The 15,227-nt window shown below is 39.9% G+C and overlaps 1 protein-coding gene across 1 annotated transcript in view; it reads left to right on the top strand.

The window, feature by feature from the left end:
- SCN5A (sodium channel, voltage-gated, type V, alpha subunit) overlaps positions 1-4,912 on the top strand; it is a gene marked incomplete at its 3' end in the record, with an annotated part of 80,980 nt that extends 76,068 nt beyond the window's left edge. Inside the window, exons 14-15 of the mRNA XM_010072568.1 lie at positions 2,961-3,134; positions 4,556-4,912. Coding sequence (XP_010070870.1) covers positions 2,961-3,134; positions 4,556-4,912 — 531 coding nt within the window. The remainder of the gene's footprint in view (positions 1-2,960; positions 3,135-4,555) is intronic.
- Positions 4,913-15,227: the final 10,315 nt, after the last annotated feature.

Raw genomic sequence — 15,227 nt, 5'->3', positions numbered from 1 at the left:
TATCCATCAGAACAGGTGGCACTTGGGATAATAAATGTGTCAGCTTCTCCCTTTGTAGACCACAGGCAGTGAAACTTTAGCCCTTGGCATCCCTCCTGCCAACAGGGCTCCTGCGGACCTGCCGGGGCTGAGCGGGGATGCGCCGGGTGCCAACAAGGAAATAGAGACAATGAGCAGGGGGAGGAATTGTAAAGCAAATTTTGAAAAATTAAAAAAAAAAAAAAATCTCACTGTGAGTTTCTGGCACTGCCTAGAGCTGTTTCTCCTCTTTGTGCTAAAGTGTAAAATAAGAAAACAGGCTGCTAATGTGGGTTTTTTTTGTAGCAGGCTGATGGCATGGGGCTTCCCTTCCCCTGAGATCCTGGGCTGGGTCTGTGAGAGGCCAGACTGTCCCAGCTCCCCATCGCCAGCCTCACTAACCCCCTGCATAACTGGATTGGTTGTGAGTAGAGCAGGTCAGAGAAAAATAATTCCTTTTTGTGGAGGATTTTACAAAGTCATTTCTAATGCAAATTGACATTTTTTGCAATTCCCTGTGGAAGGGAAGGAAGTCCCAGCTGCAGGGCATCCCCTAAGCCACAGACTGCCAGACCCCTCCTCTGCCCCCGCGCTGTCTGGCTGGTGTCTTCCCATTTCATCTAACCCTCTTTGAGTGATTATACTAACATTAAATAGGGGGAAATATTAAAAAAGGCAGATCTTTGGCATTTTTTTCCCTCAAAATAAATGTTTCTGAGAGAAAGGAAAGTGGAATATGGATTTGCTTTCTTTGAGAGCAATTCTTCGTCTGCTGCCAGTCATTGGAGATCTCCTACTCTGATTGTCCGTCTGCTCCATGCAGCATCTGCTACCTTCAGAGTCCTTTAGTTCATCACTTACAGGAATCAGCATTTTCAAATGTGATCAGAAGACCAACCAAGCACATGTATGTCTTTGCATGGTTCATCTGCCTGTGCAGTGCTGCCACTTAAAAAATAGGTAGATGGAGCAAGATTCTCCCAAATTTTATTTTCCTTTAGAAACTGAGATACTATTATGCAATATTAGAGCTTAAATAGCTGAAATGATAGATAAAAGAATTTTTTTAAGACAAAGATTTCCAAATCAACAGTGGCATATTTAGCACCATTGGGATGTTAAATTACTTATTTTCTTTACAGCCTTTAACAGGTTGAGTATCCAGCCTCTCATACAAGTGCAGTTGCCATGTACCAGGTATCGGCGACTTGACAACTGCCATTTGAAATTCGTAGCTGGTACATGTACAGGGTTCCTGACGCCTTTAGGAAGGCTCAGACATTTTGCTATCTTACTGTGACATTTCCTTCTCAGAAGGCTATTGATTAAAATGATTCAGGCAAAGAAAGTGATCCTCCTGAGTCATTTCTCAGCAAGAGGGTTGCATAATGCACGCAGCGTGGTATTGTGGTTTTTAAGGCAGTCCCCTGGATACAATTTCACAGACATCCAGTTTTGTTTTGTTCTCTGTCCTAAGGGAAATTGGAGCATTCTGATGGGAATGTTTGGTATCTCTGACCACCATGACTCAGAAATTGCTGGCTAGTTGAGACAGGTTGTTGGCTGTATGAGGCACTGAGGTCTTTGTGTTGGCTTCTTGGTATGAGATGGTATGGGATGACAGTCCAAACTGCTGCAGTCCAAGGTATTATTTTCCTGATGAGAAAGAGAAAGTATTTTATATAAGGAATTGTGTAAAATGGCCACTTGAATGAATTCATTCCTGAAGCATTACAGAGTAAAGCCAAGCCTTCCTCAAAATGCAGGCTATGATCCTTTATTTTTATTCCTTAATATCATAATTATATAATCTTAACTTTTCCCTTCCACATCTTAATGGGTTCCTCATCTTTGTTGCTCAGAGTTGATCGGTTTTGCTGGGATAACGCTGCAAATATTCAGCTTATTGGAAGAAAAATATTTCTTCTTGGCTGTATGTTTCTGATACATGAGCTCTGGATTCCCTCCTCTTTTTTGACCAACACAGTGCATTAATTATTATTGTTTCATGGAAAACCATGTGCTTCACTATACATGTACAATAGAGAATTTTTCAGAAACATAAAGATCTGTGCAGCTTGTACGGGGACTTGGAATAAAAATAAAACGGTATATGAAGGACTTGATGCCCACATTTTGTCATTTTAAGTGGACTGTAGCCTTGCGTTGTGCATTTAAACTGTTAATTAAGGAGGCCAAGATCTGGTGAAAAGGACAAGATCTGATTCTCTGAGATACTTTGCAGGAATGTGTTAAAACTGAATTTGCTGTCAGCAGCCTTCCCTTCCCCTCTCCCTCTGCCTTGTAAGTAATATTTATATATTATTTTAAAGAAAAATGTTCCAATTAGAAGTTCCACCATATGACATTTGAACTGGGTCATAAATAAGCAATGTGTTCCCAGGATGCTGTGAAAAGAAAATTGCTGTGACTATTTGTAAAAAAAAGGCTAGGACTCAAATTAGAGCTTCTAATCGCCTTTGCTGTCAAGCAATAACCTCAGAATGACTGGAGGTTTGATAATAATAACAAAATAAAAACGGATAATGGAACAGGTACACTACAACCCAAATACCCCTTTAACACTCCCACTCCATTCATTCAGGTTTCTCCACTGAAGTGAATAGATTTAACCCTTATAAAAGGCACTTTTACACTTTCTTTTTTTTACCACTGGGATTATTCAGATGATGGAAGGAGATGGAAATGTACGTTCCAATCCAGAGCTTGAATTCAGATGTAAGTTTCCAGCAGTATCGAATATTCCTGTGAAAAGACTAGACAAAGTTGGAATAGGGATAAAGAATCAGCCATGAAAACTAAAAGTATTTGCTTGTAAAATATTTTTGGCTTTCCGCTGCATACATCTGTATCAGTGGCAAGGCTGCAAGCAAGGAGATGTGCTTAAAAAGTTCCTTTGACTTCATGTTTTTTTTCCACAGGTCTTCACTGGGATTTTTACAGCAGAAATGATCTTCAAAGTAATTGCCCTTGACCCCTACTACTACTTTCAGCAGGGGTGGAATATTTTTGACAGTATAATTGTTATTCTAAGCCTGATGGAACTGGGTTTGTCCAGCATGGGGAACCTGTCTGTTTTACGCTCCTTTCGACTGGTAATGGTCTTATTCTGGTCTTACTCCTCTTATTACGTATAAACTCTGACATGAATGCAACATATTTTTCTTAAAAATGCATCCACCGATAAAGATTTTAATTGCTTCAAGCTTGTGAACAGTATGTGACACTAATTATAGGCTGCGGGATAAATGGAATTGTTCCAGATTTACATCAGGGTAAACGAGAACATAATTTGATTCCTTCTAGCTGTGCCAGGTGCTTGTAGCACACCTAAAATGTTTGAGTTCCAATTTGTAATAAAATTCTGCCATTCTATACCTGTACACCTGTTAGCATAGTCAGCAGATAATTGATAGCCCAAGAAACGCAAGAGCCAGTAACTTGTCGTTTTAGAAGTTGTTATTCGTAAATTATGTTATAAACATGCCACCATTCTTTTAAATGTTGTCAAAAGAAAATGCCTTTGAATTATTCAAGGAGTAATTTTTTTTTTTTTCTAGAACTGATCAGCATAACATAGCATCTGTCTTTCACGGGAACTCCTTAGCTTTCAGCTCCTTTGTTATGCACGGAATAGTTTTATTCTATTAATGAGAGACTGTCAACATATTGGAACAGAAAAGTAGTTTCCTTGCCAGCCTGACATTTGTGTTGCACTTCATGTACCAGGATGTCCATGCTAATCATTCTGGCCATGATATGGCTTCGTAACTTGGAAAGCCCAGGAAAATAAGCCCTTATGGTTACATTTAGCAGAAGGCTTTTTTTTCTAAATTAGCTGTGCTGTTCAAAAAATGCAAATTTTTCACCTCTGCTGCTAGGTCTTGAGAGTCTTCTGTCAATTTTTAAGCAGTCCCTCTTCAATAGAGTTGAAATTAAACCTTCAGTTGAAAACAGCACAAGGGCTAGGAACCATTTATATCCTTAAAATAGGTCTTAGGTGGGATGTGGGTTGTGCATAGACTGCGTGATCCTCAGCACAGAGGTGATTTTCACCCCGGGAGCTAAGAGCTAATAGCATCTGACGGAGGCTTGCTCTGAAACACGGAGGAATTGCTTCTCTCTTTGTGGGATAGAACCCTAAACCCCTTCCCCCAGATGCCTGCCAGGCTGTTTAATTTGAGGAGGAAAAGCAATGTAAAAAAAAATAGTAAGACCTGAGATGTCCTCCTTCTGTCCTCGCCCCACCATGATATTGGGGGAATGAGCCTCTAAAAGCATGTCTATCTAACAAGGCTGAGTATAGCTCTGGAAAGGTTAATTCTCATCCAAGAAGTCCAACTGATATTTTATTAACAGATGAAGTGAGGTTAACAGGAAGTATGTCTGAAATCACCTTGTACCGCACACACTGTGGCATTTAACGTCTTTCACGTGTTACCTGCTTTAATAATTCATGGGCTGAAATGTCTGTTGCTTCTGTGAACTGACACAGTTGTTTATGTTTTGTTCACAGCTGCGAGTCTTCAAATTGGCAAAGTCCTGGCCGACTTTAAATACGCTCATTAAAATCATTGGGAATTCAGTGGGCGCCCTGGGTAATCTCACTCTTGTGCTGGCAATCATCGTCTTTATTTTTGCCGTGGTCGGAATGCAGCTTTTTGGGAAAAGTTACATGGACAATGTGAAGAAGATAAGCACGACCGGCAATTTGCCGCGGTGGCACATGAACGATTTCTTTCACTCGTTCCTCATCATCTTCCGAATTTTGTGCGGGGAGTGGATCGAGACCATGTGGGACTGCATGGAAGTAGCTGGGCAGCCGCTGTGCCTTCTCGTCTTCTTGTTGGTCATGGTGATAGGAAACCTGGTGGTGAGTTCTCAAGATGTTTTTTTTCTCCCTTTCCTGGTGGGTATGTGCAAATACATATATATTTTTTTTTAATCCAGAAATGGCAAATCTCACATTGCTCAATAGCTTTAATTCAATGAACCAAATTGTCACCAAGAGAAACTTGTTCATATCCTAAGTACAAAATTGACAGCATTACATTGCTAATTAGGAATGAAGGCTTTCTGGTTTTTTTTCGCAGAAGAGCAGATAATGTTTTACTAGAAGGCGGCACATGGGCTGGTTATAATGATTTTATTTCCCTTCATTTTTGGTCCAGAAAATGTGAACCTTACAGCTAGCACAGCGTCTTTGAGTGGAGTCTCTAATGTCTTTAGTCTGTAGGTTCTAGGAAGCCACAAGGTTGTGTTTACAGTAATGTCACTTGCTCACTTGCTTTTTTAATAGACTATCCCATAAGCTTGGCTTACATAAGCTCTGAACCTATTAAGACTGAATTGTATTTCCCTGTTGAGATCTTATGGAGCGCTTTGCTGGCTTGCAGTCGTTGTGGAAATGTTTCGCCTGTTCAGCTTACAGAGCATCTTTGACATTGTGGCTCTAATGGGCTTAGTGTTTATGTAGCGAGTTGTTTAATAGTAGATGCTGCTACAAAAAATGTTGGGTTTTGCTACCGATTGCTTTTAGTGGTTGTTTGCTTTTAAGCACCCAATGTTTTGGTTCTCGGCTGCTGGGATAGAAAAGTTCTTGAAAAAGCTTGTAGAAAAACAGAGTGCATTGTTTTGATTACATTAATTTATATTTTAACAGTTAGATTTGCACTGAAAATGTTGATTGCAGAAGCAAATCATATTTTATAGGGTTTTTTAATAAAAGTCAAAAGGTCAAATTATGATTACTCAGAAGACAGCAGATTACTTTTTTTCCCCCTAACTTCCTGTTTCTATAGATTTTTCTTGGAAATAAATATGATTAGAATAGTTGGGGCAAATTGTTACTTTCTGCATATCTTTTTGGGCAGTTTAGCCTGAGATCCGGAAAGTTAATCTCCCCAGGCTGTTAAGCAATGGATTCTGTGTATGATAATGAAACCTGGAAATAATATGTGGTGAATTCTGCAGAAAATGTTAACATTTGAAATATTAATGGATTATTGCAAAATGTTAATTTTCAGCATCTGATGCCTTCAGATATTAATACTCATCAGTGTGCATAAATTCTGATAAATATAAAGTGTGATTCGGCAGAGATTGCACTAACATTATCTACATATATTTAACCTTCAGTTTTCTAAAAAGGCTGTCCCAGATGCAAAACCAGATATTGAAAACCTGTGTCAGCCTGGATAAGCTGAAGTTACTGGTCAGCTGAAAGCAAAAATGCTGGCTTTATCCTTTTCAGCCAATAATTCTGTAAGCATGCAGCAATGAGTGGTAAATAGGAATGATTATCATCTGTAGATCACTCAAAAAAAGAAAAAGAAGAATGATTCATAGGTGTGAAAAGAACAGATTCTGAAACACGAGACTCGTACCGTGTCAGCTGTGTTACATGGAGATTTCATGATGTTGATTAGCAGGTAGAGGGAAGGTCATCTTATTCCTCTGGCATCAGCAAATTTCATGTTTTCTTTAGGGAGAGTGGGTTGAATTCATAAACTCATTTGTTTGCTGAACATTATCAGACCCAAAAATTCTGGTAGCCTAAAAGCACCATGAACCCTGTAAAATAAGAAGACTCGGCACTAACCCTTTTACCTGTGATTGACTGCAATCTGTGCCAGCGGAGATTCTCTTTTAGCTTGCTGAGATCCTCATTCCTCTGCAATTTAGAGTCAGTTTTGATAAGAAAATTATTATCCTGAGCTTGCATCTCATTTGGACTCTGAATGCTTTCTTAGTCTCTGAAGGCATGAAGGAAATCCTGTCTCGTTTTTCCCTGTGTAGCAGATCTGCACACTCATCTAGATTAAATATTTTTCTCTGTCACACAAGCCAGTGTTCATGGTAGTGTCTGTGGTCCCTTTCCCAGCTGCAAGGCTACGCGTTACAGAGCAGACCTGCTCTCTGACTGCTGTAAAGTAGTGGCTGCAGGCTTATGTTGGAAGAGTTACGACCCCTGCGATTCTGTGGTGTGTTCAGTGGTTCGGTTTGCAGGTCTTACCAAGCCTCACTAACATAAGTTCAAAGGAATGGTGGAAGAAAACCAAGGAAAGTTAGTAAGTACCCTGGGCAACTTCATGTTATAGAGCAATCCAGCTGTTGAAAGGAATTTCAGTAAACCTCAAATCTTTGGTTTGTATTCGGATATACGGAAAATGCCTTGGACCAGTGCAGTGCCACGTTAAACTTTGTTTACTGCTGGTCAGCTGATATTTGAGTCATCTTCAAAGAACTGAACTTTACAGCGTAGTTAGAAGATTAAGTGCTATGTAACTGCCTTTTGCACAATAATACTATGTTACTAGTGTCAGAAGACATTTTTAGTGTCATTGAAGCCTCTTTGGAAGGTAAAGCCAAACCAGACAGATAATAAAATAGTTTCTCTCTCATTTGTAAGAAAGTGCTTCTGCATTTGCTAACTGAATAACTGTGCTTACTGTTGAGTTTTACAAAGGGCTTAATGTATTTCCTATGTACCTTTATGTTACTGAGGTTAATAAGGAAAATCACCAAGACAGGAACTATTAAGAAGATGTAGGGGAATTTGGGTAGCGAGGCAGTCCCGGGTGCCCCAACTGTACCAGGTCAGCCAATGCAAAAGTCAAGCGTGACACCAGCCACTTCTCAGGAGACAACTGCGTGTAATGGGTGCTAATAACGTGCATGAATAAAACTGACACTTCAGTCACAGAAGGGACAACCTTCCAACCTCTTTGTGTGTTCATGACGCATGCTAGCCGAACTACCCTTTTATTCTTCTCCCAGCCACCTGGATGAAGCCCATTTTCTACCAGCTTCTCCTGAAATGCCACCAAGTGAAGGGCAGCTCGACGCAGGGCAGAAGTACACTCACTGTCTTTACTCGTGCTCTGATTTGGCTGTGGATGATACAGGCAGCACCCAAAAAGCACCAGTTAGTGTTAACCCAGACTAACAGCTGCAGTGCATTAACTCGCCCGCAGGGCTGAGTTTCTGGACTGCAGTTGTCTCAGGTCTGCCTGATTTATGTACATCCTCTGGTACTTCCACAGCTCATACACCATCGTTCCTCAATCCACCACAAGCTGATCATTCACTGCTGCATTTCCATGGTGGATTTTGTCTTCCTGGAGTCACAAGGATGCCGAGATGTAGAGTCTGTAACCAGGGAAGTGACACTTTCAGAATTTTCCTTAAAGGTGGAATATAAGGCTGGAAGTGGTCTTTCAGGATCAGTCTTAGGCTTTTTTTTTTTTTTTTTTTTTTTTTTTTTTTTTTTTTTTTTTTTTTTTTTTGTCTACTGTCCATGGAAATGCTATTCGCTCAGGAAAATAATAATGACAATTTCTGAGAACACAAAGGTAGAAAGCTAATTTCTAGGGTATCAGGCTATCCTGTAGGAAGAATTACATAAGCATTATCATTGAATCAATGCATGATGTATGGAACTGTGAAACACAAAGTGTAAGGTCATGCACTCAGCCCTATTTAAGAATTTATGCTATGATCAAGTAGCTTACCAACAGAAAATGTTTGAGAGGGTAATAAAAGAATATGTATCAGTCACGGTGGACATCTACATCTGAGATAATTGCATGGAGATGCCTTTGAAGTCAGATCTGGTTAATGGAGTCTGTGAAGTCATAAAATATCTTACCCAAAAAGAGATCTAAAATACATCAGATTAAATAGACCCTAAAAGTACCTCTTTCTGTCCCTGAAGTCTTGGGAGGCAAACTCAGCTGTAAATATCCCGTTGTACACATCACTCTGGCTGACTGAGCCAGTATGATGTACCAAAGTATCAATACATTGCACCCATTAAAAAAGTAAATGAGATTCTAATACATATCAGGAAAGGTAATTACAGAGAAGAAAGGAGAGTATCAGCGCTGTTGCACAGCTATCTGCAATACTGGATATGCAACATACCCATTAACGACTGATGCTCAAGAAAGATTAAGTACTACTGGGAAAAGCACTGTATCGGAATATAAAGTTAATGAGGGGAATGCAGAGCTAGGCATGGGAGAACAGTTTAGGTGACAGGATACTGCTCACTCCAAAAAAAGAGAGCATAAATCACTGCAGGTAACTTTAGGCTGGGATTGGAAAGGAGGCTTCTGACTGTCAGTGCAGTGAGGTTTTTTAGGAGGACTTTCCAGCAAGACTGACTAGCCCCAAACCAGCAGTGTGAGAGGGAGCTTGGTTAGTTTGTGAAGGAAACAACCCCCCTTATCAGGGGACTTGACTTGGTGACCCAAGAGGGCCTTCCAGTCCTGTTGTCCTTTGGCAATTTCAGGGCCTGGCAGCAGAGCTGCTCAGAGTCATTTGGATATTTGAACTGGCTTGGTTTGGTTAAACTCCATGGAAACTTTTCTTTGAAGAAGTCAGATATGCCTGGAGCCTGTCCTTTTATTCTGCTTCCACATCTCAGGAAACCTCAACGGATATTTTTTTTCTGCTTTAACACGGACCATGATTGTGACACACAGAAATCTGGAAATGACTCGTTCTTGGAAAAAAGAGGTTTGTCGCTCCCTACAAGTTGGTGTAGGACAGTTCCTTTAGGAGTTGTTCTGGGAAAGTGTTGGCAAACCTCTATCAGGTTAAAATCTGTGATTCTCAAGCTGGTTAGACACCAAAAAATCCTCATCAGGCCTCATTCACCACCATTTTCATCTTTAACAGCCACAATCTGTTGATAAATTGGCATATTACCAGAGCTGTTCTGTCAGAGACATGTCCCTTCAGCAGGGCGAGAGAGAAAGAAATCAAGTTACGGATAACGTGACCAGTGCATAATTTCTTAGTAATTCCACTTCAACATGTCCTTCCATAAGAACCTCCCTTCCTACCACTGAAAGGTTGTCCTGAGCACCACCGATGCAACCTGGGTGGGAATAAATGTCCTAGAAGGAGGAGAAGGGTGAGGGATGAAGGGCTATTTAGCACAGATCTTGGCCTGAGAGATGTGCAAGAGAGAGATTTGGGATGGGGAGGATTGTTTGAGTAGGGAAAAGAAGTGACTACAGGCATATGGAGTCACCATCCCTGGAGGTATGTGTAGATGTGGTGTTTAGGGATGTGGTTTAGTGGTGGACTTGGCAGTGGTAGGTTAATGGCTGGACTCAATGGTATTAAAGATCTGTTCCAAACTCAAGGATTCTATGATTCTATATCATATCTTAGTTTACGAGAAGAAATTCACAACAATTTCCCATCCTGGATCACTTTCTTAAGTGACAGAACCTAAGTAACATAAGGAGTCATTGGGTCCCATGTGGCTATCTAATACTTAGTAACTATGACTGTAATCCTATGGTTTGGCAAAGTCATTTTCTATGTGTGCCTGCAAATTTTTGTCTATTCTGATTTTTTTCTTTCTCTTTCTTTTTTTTTTTTTTTTTTTTTTAACATTGCGAACAAAGTAAAAGCATGTGATAAATGTTTAATTCTGGTTAGCTTTGGTTGGTTGGTTTTTTTATTTGTTTGCTAGTGTTGTCCTTAGTTTGGTGTTTGCAGTCAAGCAAACAAAAACCTCAAAAAGGAGGTAGCTGTGGTATATAGTGCATAAACATGTAATATGGGTCTGCTACTTGGATTGTATGGTCTTCAGCATGGGGGATTTGTTTCTGTATAAAACCATTTCCTAGTGTTAATTACTGAGTGTTAACAGCTCAGCACCACGATCTCTAATCAAGGAACATAAGAGGGAGGGTATATGACCACTGCGTAGGCAGATTGGTAACCCATCCTGGGGGTATCCATCAGTTGGCCAACTGTATGGGTGTAACAAGAGTTTCACAGGCAACGGACTAGCCTAGCTGGAAGTTTGTGATCAGCGGAGGATATAAAGAAGTTTAATAATATGGAGCAAGATGATGTTTTCCATTTGTCCTCAGCACCAGAAAATGTTCTTGGGCACATTTAATTTATTAGTGTAGGGGTAGCCATAAAGTCCTGTCTCACCCAATACTGATACATCTCCATCACTGCAAATTTCTCAGCAGATCACAGTCAGGCTTGAAAGAGGTTTATGGCAATGTGTCAGATTTTCTCTTTTTTTTTTTTTTTTTAAATGAAATGGATATAGAGACCTATCACTGTCCCTTGTGGTAAAATCACAAGTAATTACAGAATAGCTAGGCTTCTAACAGACCTAGGTAGAACCGGATTACAATTTTACATTTCAGGAGCTCAGACAGCAAAAGTGTATTATGATGGACAAAGAAGGTCTTCAGATGAGACTTGTGTTTCTGCCTGACACGAAGGGACTGTCACTGAGGGAAGCTACCTCAAGACTCTGGCATTTTTAAAAGACACGAAGCATTACACCAGGGTTTTTTAAGACAACGAAACATTTACAGAGTGATCAAGGGTTGCTTTACCCCAAAGGAATGAAGACTCATTCATTAATATTTCTTGTGCCAATAAATGAATGAAAACGGAACACTAGTGACATATGATAGCACATTCCAGTTATCTCCTTATTTTCTTTTCAAATTATATACAAATCTAGAACTACTGAAGTCCCATTTTCTTGGGTTTTATTGTCTATCCCTAGAGAAATGTTCAACTCAAGAGCTGCAGCCAGACTTGCTGCCCTGAGTCGAGTTAATTATTTTTGCATTTAATGACAAACATGTTCTTATTCATGGGCACCACTGAAGACATCAACTCTGTGAATAAAGGTTAATCTCCTTGGAGGGAAATGTAGTATTTATGTTGCATCTGCTGATTAATATAAATGAACAGGAGTTTTAAAATATTGTGTACATTCTGATTGCAAATACTAGGTTAGATCTGCTTGCTGGAAATTAAAGCAAGTTTGGGCAGAAGGTATTACAAGCCCAAATTACAACATTTTAGGTTTTATTTTTTAATTTTCAAATTACAGTAGAGGTCTGCATCCGCAAGCTTTGTATGTTGTACTTCTACTACCAAGCACGTACTTTCCTTGGGACTGACCAGTTCTACTTCTTGTCAAATGGAAGGAAGAGGGGTTAAGACGTGACTACATAAAGCTGCGGAAGAGCAGTGGTTTTCAATGAAATGTGCATCCACACGTGTTTCCAAGAGAAGTTCAGATTGTCCCAAGTCTTGCATGAGCACTGCCTTCCCCTCCACTCTCTCTGCACCCCCATGTTCATGTCCTGGATGCTGTTGTTCACTTTATCTGCTCTTTCTGCAGCTTCCAATATTCTGGAAATGTGCATTTGTGTTTTAGTTCCGTCAGCTGAGAAAGCCACTAGACAAATAGGTGAGAATAAACATGTCAGTGACAGTCATCATCAGGACACACAAAATCTGCAAAACACCAAGAGGAGTGCATGAGGGGTGCTGTGGAGGAGGGGGCTTGTTGGAAAGCTGCGGGAGCCATAATTAGAGCTGGGGGAATACTGGAGATGGGGCTTGGAGAATTAGAGGGTCTGGAAGAATCCAGGGAGCCCAAGGGATCATTAGCGAGAAGTGGAAGTGTCATTTGAGTCTGTCTCATCAACTTGGACACTTATATAAGGGAGGCAAATTTTCTTTCTTAAGTCACATGTAGCTTTGCAGAAGAGCAGCCCAGAATACATGAATAAGCACATTTGGGGACACAAGCAAAACAGAGTAAACTGTCAGCATACTACCATCCTTTTTGCTCCCACCGATGTAGGCTTACAGCTGGCAGCAGGTACATTTAGAGAATTCAAACCTCGGAGGAACGTAGCTAAACCCCAACACATTTCCCAGCTTCTCCCTTCGTATTTTTTATGCCAGCTACCTGCATAGTCCGTGTGCCCCAAAGCAATTTTTGCTGTTTGTTTTCCCCATTATCCGTCCTTGCTTGAGCAGTGTCTGGGAAGCAGAGCACTCAGATAGCTGTTGCGTTAGAGAAAACATTTGGTTATACCTACGTAAGTATTAGGCATCCTCAAGAGTAATGAAAGGTCCATCAGAAACAGATAGCATCATGTGATGAATCAAATGATAAATCCAGAGACCAACCATCAGTCAGTTTTGTTGCTTCTGATGACTCCTCAGAGAGATGGAAAGCTTGCTTCCTTGGATGGGTTACTTTAAAGACAAGCCTTTTCCTGAGACTCCAGGCTTTAAAAATTGTTTGATTTATCAGTGCCCACATAAATAAATATCATTTATTTTATTGAGTAGGTATATCCCACCCTCATGTGTAACACCAGATGCTGGTGTTAAAAAGTATGGGGAAATTAACCTCAGGATATTTATGATGGACCATCAAAGACTGCTGGGTTTCAAAAATGCCACTATATGGTAGATTAAGTAGAGTCCATTCAAAGCTGGGAAGGGTAGGGCTGCTTTGACCAAGAGATGTGGCAGAAATGCACCTGAGAACAGATAAGAGGAGAAACTACTTTCAAAATGTACTCCTAAAAAGTAATCTGCTTCCCTCTGACACTCCAGATTTATGAGTTTCTGTATCGTGCCATAGGCTCAATGGTTTCTTTTGAAGAGTTGAATTCTTGGCAGTTGGTAACTAAATCTGAGCACGCATCTTGTGTGCATTTTGATATATATACTAAAATCTGCCATTTTTTTCCCTGCAATGTCCATCCACAGGAAAGTAGATCTTTCTAACCACAAATAGCCCAAATCCTAATAAAAGTTGGCATACAGAAGAGGAGGAAGCTTTTGCTTCTGATGCAGCTCAAAAGAGGCTGAAAACAAAAACTGGACTAAGACTCATTTTTCACTCGTGAAATAAGGAATTCCACAAAACAATAGTTCAAACCAGATTCAATGGTGGGCTGTGACAGATTTTGGTATTTGGTGCAGATTTTCATTGGTAGAATTATAAGTATTGCTTCTTGATCTATAAATAAGTCACTGGGATGTATCAGAGAGGAATAAAATCTGATAATAATGCTAGTGCTCTTCCGTAAGTATGTATATAAGGGAAGATGAAACTATCTCCTATTAACCTTTATGGGTGTGAGAATTATTAGAAATATGGAGATAGAAGAATGCTAAAACATTAGTTAAATCAACCTGCCCCTTGGAAACTGCCCTTATGCCTTTTGCTCTAATTGTGTTTCCGAGTCAGAGATATTTCTCTAAAAATAAGCATTGACCCCATTATATGAACTGCTGAAAAGATGAAATATTTTTAAGAGTGTCCACTATATGTATGTGTGCATATATATATATATTATTTGTAAACATGATACTAGTGTATTTTTTGTTGAGATTTGGTTGTACTCTGGGGTTTGAAGAGGAACTGAGTTTTCAAAATAAAAACTTCAGACTTAATACAGTAGGCATCAGGAGGGTAAAATACTGCTCATTTTTTGTGATATATCTGTCCTTGGTTAGTAGTGTAAGCAGGGTTTTGTCAGAGGTTAAGTTCTTTTTAATAGCTGGGTAGTTATTAAAAATCTAGAAGACACTGAGTCAAATTTAATTGGACAAGAGTGTGCAAAGGTAGGTACAACTACATGTGTCTCTTCTTATTAATGTCACTGTACGTGTCGTCTGGATGTCATTGAAACGGTAATGGCAACAGAATTCTTCCTAGCATGTGCTGAGAGAAGGGCAAGGTTTTAATGTTGAAATAGACCAGATGGTACAAATTTGATACATCATTTATTACTCCTAAACATCTTATACTTCTGTTTTAAAAAAAAATCAGTTAAAAATGTTATTTTTCCCCACCAAAACTAAGAAGTCAGCAGTTCATTCTAACAGTTGCCTCTAGAAATAGCTTGTGAAAAGCGATATGTGAAACAATCACCTAGTCATTACAGCCTTAACCTTCTTATGATATTTAGAAGAGGCTGGAATTTATCTTTTCTACGTAGAGCGCGCACTCAAATCTGCATTTCTCCACTTAGCATGTACGTGGCAACATGGTCTGAGGCTTCCCAGGGAAATATGCTGAAGAATACATTTGGAAACTAAAGGTAGTCCGCAGGATTAGATGCCAGTTTCCCACCTTTTTGGGTCTTATCGAACAGTAAAAAGTTCCCGTGGTCAAAGAGGTCCTGCTTTTGGTCTCCTACCATCCCACATTTCCTTTTGTTCCCAAAATTCAGCTTGGCTGGCTCTTCCTCTGTTGAACTGCTCTAAATCCAATAAAACCGCTGGCCCACATTTGCTGAGGAGAATTTCCAACAGATACAGACCTCCTCCACTGATTTTGTAACACTGCAAATGGTGCAAAGGAAAGGAGA

Source organism: Pterocles gutturalis, unplaced genomic scaffold, assembly GCF_000699245.1.
Source record: "Pterocles gutturalis isolate BGI_N339 unplaced genomic scaffold, ASM69924v1 scaffold16107, whole genome shotgun sequence".
NCBI lineage: Eukaryota > Metazoa > Chordata > Aves > Pterocliformes > Pteroclidae > Pterocles > Pterocles gutturalis.
The sequence above is the reverse complement of the archived record's forward strand: the minus strand, read 5'-3'. Positions and strand labels throughout refer to the sequence as shown.